The sequence below is a fragment of the Saimiri boliviensis genome, chromosome 2 (genome assembly GCF_048565385.1).
Source record: "Saimiri boliviensis isolate mSaiBol1 chromosome 2, mSaiBol1.pri, whole genome shotgun sequence".
Classification (NCBI taxonomy): Eukaryota; Metazoa; Chordata; class Mammalia; order Primates; family Cebidae; genus Saimiri; species Saimiri boliviensis.
The window spans coordinates 69,962,966-69,975,753 of record NC_133450.1 but is presented as its reverse complement, the minus strand read 5'-3'; the positions used below and the strand labels follow the sequence as shown (position 1 = coordinate 69,975,753).

The 12,788-nt window shown below is 48.2% G+C and overlaps 1 protein-coding gene across 2 annotated transcripts in view; it reads left to right on the top strand.

Annotated features, from left to right (window-relative positions):
- The window catches only part of CLMN (calmin), a 138,274-nt gene that overhangs the window by 89,632 nt on the left and 35,854 nt on the right, over nucleotides 1–12,788 (top strand). For both annotated transcript variants that reach the window (XM_039468703.2, XM_039468704.2), the window contains exons 2-4: nucleotides 205–266; nucleotides 7,565–7,660; nucleotides 9,669–9,752. In XM_039468703.2, the coding sequence (XP_039324637.1) occupies nucleotides 205–266; nucleotides 7,565–7,660; nucleotides 9,669–9,752 (242 nt within the window). The remainder of the gene's footprint in view (nucleotides 1–204; nucleotides 267–7,564; nucleotides 7,661–9,668; nucleotides 9,753–12,788) is intronic.

Here is a 12,788-nt window from a genome sequence, read left to right as displayed (position 1 = left end):
AAATGCTCAGGGTTGAGCTGGGGAGCATGGGTTCTGGGTGCCAGCTAAGGCCTTGCCAACCCCTTCCGGAAAGGGCTCTGTTTTTACGTGGGTCGTCCTGGGGTTCTGCCTGCCCTCCACCTGGAATCTCCCGCTGGGCAGGGGAAGGTGTGCTTTTGCACATATTTCTTTATCCCTCAGCTAATGGCATTTCTTTGTTTTCAGTTGAGAGGGAAAATGTGCAGAAGAGGACCTTTACTCGATGGATCAATCTACATCTAGAAAAGGTAATGGGACACTTGGGTGTTTGCTAAGTGATAGATTTGTCTGCTGCTGAATCGACAGTTCCAGAGAGTGGAGGGGACCTGGTGACCTGTGTTCCTTTTGTTCATTCACTTAAACATCTGTGGGTGCCTCCCATCTGCTGGTTACCAAGCTCAGGACTGGGAGGAGGTGACTGAGACGGCTCTGCCCTCCTGGGATCATCAGTCTTGTCAGGGGAAGGAGGAGAGGGTCTGTTCTTAAGTAGAAATCTGAGCAGATGTTGGAAGGTGCTCCTTGTGGAACACACCAGCACCTCCATAGACAGGAAGCAGGTGTCTTTGGGCCTGAAACTCAGGTGGGCATCTTGATTGCCAGAACTGGGCTCTGTGAAGAGCCAAGAGCCATTTGTGGGTATTCGGGTTGACTCATGCAAGAACTCTGATCATCTTTGGACAAAACTAGATGTCCTTCTAAAGTCATATCGTGTTGCTATTTAATAATAATAATAGGTCCAGGCACAGTGACTGTAATCCCAGCCCTTTGGGAGGTTAAGGCAGGTGGATCACAAGGTCAGAAGTTTGAGACCAGCCTGGCCAACCTAGTGAAACCCTACCTCTACTAAGGATACAAAAAATTAGCCAGGCTTGGTGGTGCACCCCTGTAATCCCAGCTACTCTGGAGGCTGAAACAGGAGAATCGCTTAAACCTGGGAGGTGAAGATTGCAGTGAGCCGAGATTGCACCATTGCACTCCAACCTGGGTGACAGGGCAAGACTCCATCTCAAATAATAATAATAATAATAACAACAACAATAATAATAATAATAATAATATTACCTGCCCCTTTTGATGTACTTCACTCTGCAGCAGGCATCCTGCTTAGTGCCACACCCATGCCACGTCTCCTGTCATCCTCACGATGACTCAGATTACCACCTCCTATCAGAAGGAGGAAACAGAGGCATGGAGACATTATGTGGCTTTCCTGAACTTTCTGTGGCTTCTCTTCTGTATTAAACTTAGTGGCCCTTCTCTTCCACTGTTTCTTTTTTTTTCTTGCATTTTGTGGTCTGGCTGTTTTGAGTGGCATTTTGTGTGCAAGCGTCTCATGCACATACCATGAAAGAGAAGCAGCAGAATCGGCTCCCCCATGAGAGACTAAAGGAAGAGCCACGGAGGAGAGGCAGTGCTGGGAAGGGATGAACAGCTCTGGGTGGGAAGGGGAATGGGAGCAGGCAGAAATCCCAGCCCTCCTGGCACATGAGGTTGGACCTCAAGGCTGCGGGGTGGGGGCTGGGAGAGGAGCGACAATTTTTCTCTTTTTTAGAAAGTTGATTTTTGTCTACTCACTTCACCTCTTTATCCTTAAGCACCCCCATCTGGTTTTCCATCTATACTCAGCAAGTAGTCTCAATTCTCTTTGAAGCTGGTAGCACCCCACTTTCATGACTGTAGGTATGTCCATTTTTTTCTCTCTTCTCCTCTTAAAAGGTTCAAGAGAGGCTGGGCACGGTGGCTTATGCCTGTAACCCCAGCACTTTGGGAGGCCGAGGCGGGTGGATCACTTGTGGTCAAGAGTTTGAGATCAGCCTTGCCAGCATGGCAAAACCAGTCTCTCCTAAAAAATACAAAAATTAGCTGGCTGTGGTAGCATGTGACTGTAGTCCCAGCTACTGGGGAGGCTGAGACTGGAGAACTGCTTGAACCCAGGAGGCGGAGGTTGCAGTGAGCTGAGATCGCACCACTGAGCTCCAGCCTGGGTGACAGAGTGAGACCCTGTCTCAACAAACTGCATGGTTCAAGAGTACTATTGACTGCCCTTATGGTTAACAAATAAGAAAGGTTCTTAGGAGATCATTGAAATGATTAGAAAGCAGAGAAAATAAATGTGGCTTTCGAGGAAGTGGGGCTCTTGACCGCAATTCTAATTCAAATAGTTTACCTTTAGGTCTAGGATATTGCACAAGCAGGCACTCGGCCACCCACACCTCCACTCCCCACATGTAGAACGTGTGATGTGGTGTCACCACGTCACCCAGGAGCCTCCTGAACTCTGCAGGTGAAAGGTTGTATCACCAATGGAGCTTTATAAAGCATCTGCCAGTTGTTTTGACTATTGGTACATTTTCGGCATTGCTTCTAAAGTGAAGTGTTATTTTGGGGGGAAAAAGAAAAGAAAACTGGTCCCCAAACCTGAGATCACTGAGCTCTGAAATTAATGCCTGATGTGTGTCAGGGTAGCTGGAAATTCCTGCGGGAGGACACACTAGAGCCATGGAGTATTTCTTTCTTTCTTTTTTTTTAAAAATTAAAATAAATAAATACAGAAAAGTACAGAGGGTCATGTGGCAAATACCCCCGATCTCACCCACCGCCCCAAATGAAGCTCTGTTCACATTTATCATATCAAGAATTTTTCTTTTTGGCCAGATTCCTGCCCCCTTCTCAGGGCAGGTGGGTAGCGCCCACTCTGAAGATAAATCAGATAGCACCTGAAACTGATGTCTAATAAACAGGGCAAAATTAACAGCCATGTTTCCAACCTTGAGACTTTCAAGACCAACCTTTCATGTAAAGGAAACCTGGGAACTCCTTGGTGAATTGGGCTTAACTGCAATTTGAAGGCTGTCAGAAATATTTACTGAGTCTCTGGCTTCTGGAAAAATTCCTTAATTTACTGAAGGAGTTAGATCATGAAGAAAGCCCTGGGGGTGCTGTTTATTCGGCCATACCAATCTCATGAAGCCCACGGAGCGTTTGGGGCCCAAGGAGTGTTTTCCCTGGCGCAGGTTCAATTTCTCCCCCTGCCAGCTTGCAGGATGGACTCTGGCCAAGGCCCCGTTTGCTGCTGCTGCTGAGGCTCTTACAGGAACTGTCAATGGAAATTATTCTTCAGGTTTAACTCCGAAGTCAGGCTTGGCCACGGCCGGGGCTGGTAACTGGAAATTTTGTTAGTCCATTTATCAGGGGGTATTTTGTTCGGGTCTTGCGTTTTCTGCCTCGCATTAACAGGAATAACATTTCCGTAAGAGCCTCAGTAACCTGATGCCATCATGCTTGGGGTGGAATGTGCCCAAGGAGCTGCGGCAGTTTGCAAAGAAAATAATTTGCCTTTTGGTTCAAAGACGCTGTTGCCCTTGAAGCGAAGCCCTTTTCTGTGCACCTGCGGGTGGAATTGCCCTGTATTTTGACTAACTAGGAGTAAAGGGACTCATATGAAGGGTAAGGAAATGCCACCTTCCTCCATAAAAAATAAAACACAGGCCCTCCACGGCTGCCACGGGAAGGAGGCTTTCCCACAGGGAAAGGGTGGCTGGGCCTCCGTTCCACTGTTTCCTGCCTCCGGGTCTCTGGCTGGTTATGGCTCCCACCTTCCCATTGGCCTCAGGAGCACCATGCCCCATTAATCCTGGCTCCCATGTGAATGCTCAACCTTCCTCTGTACCCAGGAGCGGAGAGAGCACCCAGACCAGCTGCTCTAACCTTGCCAAAGCCCCCCATCCAAAAAGGTAAACAGGAAATTCACGCAGGGGTGGGAGCTTATTAAGAATCAGGTTTTGGCCAGGCATGGTGGCCCATGCCTGTAATCCGAGCCCTTTGGGAAGCCAAGGTAGGAGGATATTGCATGAGCCCAGGACTTTGAGACCAGCCTGGGCAATGTAGAGAGACTTAATCTCTACAAGAAATTTTAAAAATTAACCGGACACGATGGCACGTGCCTGTAGTTCCAGCTATTGAAGAGGCTGGGATGGGAGGATCACTTGAGCCGGGGATTTGAGACTGCAGTAAGCCATGATCATGCCACTGCACTCCAGCCTGGGTCGCAGAGCAAGATCTCCTCTCAAAAAAAAAAGAAGAAGAAGAAGAAAAATGCAAGTTTCTGGACCCTGCTCCCAGAGATTCTGTTGTGATGAAGAGGAGTTATTATCAAGCTTGTTTAGACAGTAGAAACCTTTCTTCAAGCAAAGCATTGCCTGGAACTGTAAATGTAATCATCCCACCTTCTCTGTAGGTTCCACATCTGTGGGTTCAACCAACAGCAGATTAAAAAAAATTCAGGCCGGGCGCGGTGGCTCAAGCTTGTAATCCCAGCACTTTGGGAGGCCGAGGCGGGTGGATCACGAGGTCGAGAGATCGAGACCATCCTGGTCAACATGGTGAAACCCCGTCTCTACTAAAAATACAAAAAAAAAATTAGCTGGGCATGGTGGCACGTGCCTGTAATCTCAGCTACTTAGGAGGCTGAGGCAGGAGAATTGCCCGAACCCAGGAGGCGGAGGTTGCGGTGAGCCGAGATCGCGCCATTGCACTCCAGCCTGGGTAACAAGAGCAAAACTCCGTCTCAAAAAAAAAAAAAAAAATTCAGAAAATAACCCTGCATCTGCACTGAACATGTACAGATTTGCTTCTTGTCATTACTCCTTACGCAATACAGTATAACAACTATTTACATCGCATTTACGCTGAATTAGGTATTATCAGTAATCTAGAGATGATTTTAAGTATATGGGAGGATGTGCATAGATTATATACAAATATTGTGCCATTGTATATCAGGGACTTGAGCACCTGCAGATGTTAGTATCCGAGGAAAGTCCTGGAACTGATCCCATGTAGATACTGAGGGATGTCTGTACAGGCCAGTAAGAGCTGTGCCTCTCTGATTAAAGGGGGTCAGTAGGGTCAGCTTCCTCCTCCACTCCACTGTCTCTCATAGGGTGTCCTAAAGCTACTCTGCTGAAGCCTGAGGTTCTGGGGAACACAGTTTGCAAATCCCTGCCCTAGAGCATCTAACCCAAAAGTGCCAGCCATTTCCTCAGACTCGCGGCCATGTACAGCCAAGCTTCTAGTGGATACCGTGTTGAACCACACAGTGTCAGTTCACCTGGACAGCAGACCCCTTCCGGATCTAGGCTCAGAGAGGAAAGCCCAGGGGGCTTCTAGCTATTTCTCTCCCAGGCCCCCCTCCATACTCCAGATCCTGTTTAGGGAATTGCCTTTTTCCTCAGGGAGATGGAAGTAGTCTACATGAACTGACTGGGGCTTCCGTTTACTGACCCAGGGAACCCAGAAAGTGAGTGTGGGAAGAAAAAGTTCCTCTTTAAAGTTTCCTTTCTTGTTAAAGAATAGGTGTGCTAATAACTCTTTGTTAAGCCCTATTCTATGTAGCTGTTAGACATGCCATGCTTACAGGCACATAGTACATTCTATGTCCTTGTACTTTCACCAGCATATCTGTGCTGAATGCGCTCACAGGCATGTCCCAGCTCTCCACTCTTACCTGTTTAGAAAAGTTTTAAGTTGTTAGCCAATCGGGTTTTAGTTTAGATTGTGAGATCTGGCTCCAGCCAACGGAGATCAGACACAGCAGTAAGGACGACCCCAAATGCGTAAGGGATAAATTTGTGTGTATCCCTTTGTTCTTTATACTCTTGTGGCAGGATGGCTAGCGAGGGTACCCTTCCTGCAGTCCAGGAAGTAAAAACTGCATTGCTAAAAAAATTCTTTGTCTCAGTGCTAATTTTTCTTTGCGGTCCTGAGCTACTATTTCCGACAGTAAGTGGACCAGAGAGAAAGGGCAGCCAGCTGAGGACATGTCCCTTCCACCGATGGCCACAAGGCATACACCCTCTGAATGACGTGTCTTCCTAAGGAGGGCATCCCAAGGCTCTGCAGGCAGGAAGCCACTTAGCAGTCAGCAGGTGGGACTGGGCTGGGCAGGTGGGTGCTGTGCCAGCCTCCCCACCTACGTGATCTCATTTCATTCCAGCCCAGCCCTCTGAGGAGGGTCAGATTCCTCACCTGCCCTTGCAGACAAGTACACTGTCTTTGCAAGTGTGCAAGGTCAGGTTAGGCCCAGGGAGGTTAAAGAACGTGTCCAAGGCCAGGTCGCTGTTGAGGTAGAGCTTGGCTTTGAACTCAGGTGTGTCTGACTCCCTTGCTTCTCATTGGCTCATGTGAGAGGTGCAGTGTCGTTGGTTTATCTCAGGAAGCTGGATTTTGTGGAGGAATAGAGGGGGTAACATGCAGCTTTTTAATTTTTTTTTGGTATAACTTTAATGAGTTTGCTTTGTAATAATGAGCTTGTATTGCTTTTGTACCTGAACATATAAATACACTTAAACATATTCATGGCCATGTAAATCGACCTCTGAACCTTTGAGTTCCTAGTAAGCCTCCGCATGTGGGGTGAGGAAAGGATCCTTCTCTTCACCCAACCATTGAGCCATTCGGCAGGCCAGCTGTGTCCAGCCAGCTGTACTCCCTCCCAGCCAGGTCTCACACGCCAGCGCCCTTTCTGGCTTCCTCTGCTAAGGGTTCCTCTACCTCCAGACTTGGTCTAAATATTGGTAAAACAATGATGGGCACCTCAGGAGGGCGCACTTTTGAAGACTGAAGCAGTCTTGGAGATGGGAGACCCCTACTGTAACTGGCCCAGGGTCTTGCCATTGCCATGTGGATCTTGAGTGTGCTTGTGTTTGGCCCTTGTGGCCTGATACAGGAAACAGGACAATACCGAACAGCTAGCTTGACCAAATGACCAAATGCTGCAACTATCATTTGCCCCCTTTGAGCCTCAGTTTCCCCAAATCTAAAGTGAAGGGCGGCTGGGTAGGGTGGCTCATGTCTGTCATCCCAGCGCTTTGGGAGGGCAGGGCGGGGTGGATCACCTGAGGTCAGGAGTTCAAGACCAGCCTGTCCAACACAGTGAAACCCCGTCTTTACTAAAAGTACAAAAATTAACTGGGTGTGGTGGCAGGCACCTGTAATCCCAGCTACTCGGGAGGCTGAGGCAAGAGAATCGCTTAAACCCAGGAGGTGGAGGTTGCAGTGAGTCAAGCTAGTGCCATTGCACTTCAGCCTGGGTGACAGAGCATGACTTTGCCTCAATAAATAAATAAATAAATAAAATGAAGGGCCTGCACTAGGTAATTTCACATAAATCCTAATAGAATTATTTTATTCTATGGAAAGATACAGTCAAGACATGCCATTTCGTTCTGCTCTTAAGCATGTGGGTGTGATTTGAACTTGGGGTCTGAGCTCTTAGGTTAAAGGGCCCCCTAGGGTCACTTGTTTCATCAGCCCTCTGGTGGTGAGTCTTCTCTGCAGCCTGCCTGCCAAGAGGCTGTGCACTGCTAGCCAGGCAGGCATCACTTCCAGGAGGAGGGGCCTGCTACCTCCTTGGATGGCCTTTTCTACCTGTAAACAGAACTGGGTGTGTGGAAGTTTCCTCTTGAGCAGAAACCTGCATCTCTGAAATAGCTTTGTGGACCACACAGGTTGCTAATTGGCTACTTTCTTCTCTTCTCTTTCAAAGTGCAACCCACCTCTAGAAGTTAAAGACTTATTCGTCGATATACAAGATGGCAAAATCCTAATGGCTTTGTTAGAAGTCCTGTCTGGGCGGAATCTGGTACGTATGTCACATAAGGGTCAGAAAGAAGGAAAATGCAAAGGAAAACACTGCTGAGGTGTTTTTTTTTTTGTTTGTTTGTTTTGTTTTTTTTTCAACACATATACCTGCGTGCACACACACACCTGGACAAGAAACTCTGAAGCAGTGACTTTTTTTTTTTTTATTGGTGCCTACAAGCCATATAATCAGATGGGACAAACTAGTACCTTAAAAAAAAAAAAAAAAGTAAATGTATTTTAGTAAATAAATGCCCAGTTTTTTCTGTGAGGTTGTTCTAATCTTAAGACTAGAACTAAACAGTTAAAGTTTAGCCAGCCAGCCATTATATAAACTAGAATTATCACTAAAAACTGGAAAAATTGGAAGGGAAGGTCCTTTTGTTAACTACCCTAAGGCTAAAACTAGATCTGCTGGCTTCTAGAACATTCTTTTTAAGTATGACTGAAGTTGAGCCAGCTGGTCTTGACATTCATTTCACCTTGGACATGAGCCAGACTTCTCCATGTTGCATGCATCTGCTGTGTGCAGATTGGCCCTTTTTCTCCTCTTCACAGACAGTGGGTTTTTCAGCCTTGGCACTGTTGACATTTGGGTCAGATGGTATCTCGTTGTGGGAAGATGTCCTGTGCATTGCAGGACATCTAGTATCTAATTGCTAAATGCCAGCATCATCCCCGGGTGTGACAGCCAGCCATCGCCCACACATGGTGAAATGTTCTATGAGGGGGCAACCTGATCCAGTCCGAATGCAGGAGTGTGAAGGCTGTGAAAACCTGCTCTGGAGTCCAGTGTTTGATTTGGCCTTGGCAACCCATCGTGCCTAACACAGAGGTGCAGCACTGGGATCACCCCTCTACCAAACCACAGCTCAGCCAGCACAGAGTGTCCTGGGTCTGTCCTTAACTGTAGCTCTAGAGTCAAGAGTCTCTGCTTTTCTTCTCAGATGTAATGTAGCTGGTATCTTATCAGGCTTCTTAACCCTCCCCCACTTTGCTTTCCTAGTGGAAAAACAGGAGATAAAATTTATTAGCAGCACTCACAGAGGGCTATGCAATGTTACGTGATGAATTCTCAACAGGATGTGCTTTCTTGGAGGGATGTGCCATGAGCATGGTCTCCAAAAGATTCCATGAAAAAGTGCCTTCTGGTCCCTTGTTTGTGCTCCCAGCAACACAGGCTCCCCACTCTATTGCCAGAGCCTGGGTCACCAGCTGCTGTGTCCCTGGTGGGCCTCCATGGGGAGTCTTTGATTCTGGAGCCCAGCCAAGAACAGGCCTGCACTTCCCCATGAGCGTGGCCTGGCACTTCACAGCTGGTAGAACTGACCCACTGGCTTGCCTTGAAATGCCATCTTCCCCCAACCTGGAAGAGCGTCAGTGTGCTTTGATTCGGGTTAAGTTGGCTGTGATGGCAGTCCTGGTATGCAGAGTTAACGTTGTCAGAGTTTTAGCTTCTGCAGACATCTTTCTCTCTTTCTCTCTTTCGACCTGGGATAACTGTCCACAAACCTCTTGGCTAGAAAACAGGAACATCTGCCGCCACTGGGGAGGACCCGGGCTGGGTGATTTAGCAGCTGAGCGGTGATGCTGACAGCTCATGCTCCCTGCCCTAACAAAAGCAGCAGTTCAGCGAAGGGAACATGTGACTGGGGGTCTCAGGAGAAGGGAGGAATCTAACAAGCCAGGAGCTGGGTCCCGGAGAAAAAGTTTGACAAATTTGTCCCTTGTCAGCTCACTTCAGTTCCCCCCACTCACCAACTTCAGTGAGTTAAATCCCAAGTACTGTAAATAAGGCCATGCTTCGAAAGCTCTCTGATGTCACATTTGTACGTCCTGAGAGGTACCTGGCTTTGGATGCATTCCAGGTGGGTTTTAGCTGTGAGCGCCTAACTTTGTCTTGAAACTCACTTGAAAAAAAGTAAAGCACACCCAGCAGCAGCAGCGCTGGGCATTGTGGAGTGCCTGCGTGGGTTCAATGTGCTTGTTTGTTCTGTTCTGTTTTATAGCTGCACGAATACAAATGTTCGTCGCATCGTATTTTTCGGTTGAACAACATAGCGAAAGCACTCAAGTTCTTGGAAGATAGCAATGTAAGTGTTTGAAGCGCATCCTGCTAACACAGGCTTGTCCTGTTAGGAACAGGATGTCATCTGAAGTTCAGTGCTGGTCGCAAGAGAAGTGTACCTGAGCTAAAATGGTCAAATTCAACTAAGCTTAAATTTCACAGACATCACTTAGATGACCCCTCCGTTGGGAACATAGTCCCTGACTCCATGCCCACCCACTTTGCATCCATCAAGATTAGAACTCTGATGGATGTTCAGTTGTAGAAAGGCAGAGCAGCTGACTGGCTCTCAGGTATTTAGAATTTTGATCCTGCTTTCTTCTTCATTTCCCTTAATAAGAGTATGGCGAGCATGTCCAAGTGTAAAACTTTCTCTTAGAACTTAGAATATGGGAGAAAAAGGGAAGAGGAAGGCTAAATGAGCCAGGGGGGAAAAAATTATAAAATTCTCCCTTTTTTGATGTAACTTTCTAGACTCTGATGAGCTTTTCCTGTGCCTGGAACTTGGCCCCATGTTCTTCACGCATGGGAAGGGTTGACTCATCAGGGATGGAGTTTCATCGCCCCTCTTTCATTAGGTTTCACCAATCAGTCCGTGTTAAAACAAAACCCAGCTTGCCCAACACATTGGCACACACACTGAGATTTTATCATAAAGTGGGATTCGTTTGGGGTTCCTCAGAGTAACAGAAGCTGAACTCAGCTGATTTAAGCAGAAAAGGAATTTGCTAAAAAGATACAGAGTAGCCACAGAATGACTTGAAAAACCAAGGAATCAGGGACAGAACCCTTGCCAGGCACCAGGACCACCGCAGAGGCCCCTGAAGGGACGGCGGGACATGCCCCCACTGCCCCAGCCCTGCAGCCTCAGGGCAGCCCACCACCACCGGCAGGAGGCGCTCTCTCAGCTTTGTGGTCATTTCAGCATCACAGGTTTGCTTTCAGCAACTGATTTGGGTCACATTTACTAAGGGTCATTTGTGAGCCTGGGACTGCTCAGCGCTGGGGACAGACAGCTATGTTAGAGACTCATCTGTGCCTTCAAGATGCTTAGGGTCAGCTGGAAGAGACCTCACATGGACAGCACGCTGCATGTCGCACCAGGGGCATGAAGAAGAGGGACGATCCTTCAGAGGTGAAAACAAACAGCTGAGTTGGGGAGGGACTGGCTCACGAACAGGTGTGGCAATGAGGAAGTGCCGTGCAGAGGCTTGGGGCGGCCTGGCCTCCTGTCATCCATCTGTCGTATTTTCCAAACTGCTCGCAGTAGCTGCCTGAAAGTCAATGAACATTAAAGCCTCCATCCCCCCTGCTTTTTCAAGCAGTGGTAAATATTCCAAATGTGGGCATCCTGTGTCAGCCTGGTGCTCCATTGGGCCCCATTGGCCAGGCAGGTAGGACAAGTGAACGGCCCAGGGGGAAGGCAAGCCCGGGGGAGTGAGCCAGGTGGAAAGGAGCATTTCAGATGCGATCTCTATCCCATTCCCAGAATCCACAAAGTACTCAGTGGGCCCTCGCTGGTCGCTTCTTGTCTCATTGTCTCGGCCCACTGTCCTCAACAGGCTAAAACGGTTCTGCTGAGCCAAAGCAGTGCCCAGAACCGGGTGGTGGATGCCAGGCAGCAGCAGGTCCTCTTCGCTCCAGGATTCAGATGACGTCAGGTGCTGTGACTGGCCCGTGTCCTCCCCTCTCTCCTCTGCAATCACATACCACAGAGCACAGTATTTATGCCCACATCAGAGATGGGCTGCCCCACAGGACCAGCTCTGTGACATGCAAGTTACTCAGCTTTTCTGAGCCTGAACTTCCTCATCTCTAAAATGGGTGTAATTGTAAACACTAAAGAAACTCACCTGTGAAAAGCACCCTCCATTCTCAGGATGGCTATTGTCACTCACCAGGCTGTTGAGTTATCACCCAAGATGTGATAACTAAGTGTGACCCCACTTTCTCCCACCTGTAGAGGGAGAGGGGATCTTTCCATAAACCAGGTGGTCCACTTGTTTTCAGTCTGGCAAAACCAGCTGAGTTAGGAGGAAGAAGAGGAGGAAGACATTGTCCCTGAAGCTCTTGACTGAAGTCTAGCTGTTAACTTTTTTATTCACCACCAAAAACAAAATGGTGGTTGGGTACCCAAGCCACGGTCTTTGGAAATACCTACTCCTTGCGGCCTTGGACCACCTGCAATTACCACCTTCCCTCAGCCCAGTTCTCTGAACCTCATGGTCAGGAAGGTGCTTTCTTTACATGGCCCTCCCAAGAGCCAGCGGCTCCCTGCTCAGCCCTGCCCTTCCCCTCTTAGGATGGTGCACTATGGTGCTTATGGCACCCCTACAAGGCAGCTCTGTCTCCTCACTTTGAAAACTCATTTTAGAGGGCCACAGCTGTCACTTGCCATTTGGGCTTCCTCCAAGTGAGAGGGAAGGCCGTGGTGGTCAAGTTGACTAGCGTCTTTGATTCCCCTGGACTGGAATGTGCTCAGTAAGCCACAGAAACAGAAGGTGCTGTCAGAGCAGTGGCTTAGGAGACAGGCAGGCGAGTTCTCGTGCGTGATCCGTCTTGCAGGATGTGCGCTTGTGGTGAATGCAGACGCAGTATTGAACCTGAATTTGGTTGACCGTGTTATTCGCAGGATTGACAGCTTCCTTCCTGGCCTCCAGCCTGCCAGTGATGAACCTGTGTTGTCTGAATTATATTCCTGGCATCCACCCTCAAAACAGACTGCAGCCAGGGAACCCAGGAGTCTCCCTCGATTAGGCAAGCCCAGGCCTAACTGATTGATGTGTCAGAAACCCAGGATGAACTGATAGGATCAGAGACCCATGCCAGACAGTTTAAAAAGCCATGAGGGGAAGAGAGCGGGGAAAGAAACAGAGGAGCAAGAAAAAGTTTTCGTGTGAGGTGCTCTCTTCAAGTTCTCTTTTCCGAGTCTACCAGGCAGAATTTTGCAGTGTGGATCTGATGGTGTATCCTGACTTTATCTCTCCTCTCCTCCTCCTGAAGAATGATTTTTGCTTTATTAAGCGTTGTTAAGAAAGAAGAAAAAAAATGTGACAGACAC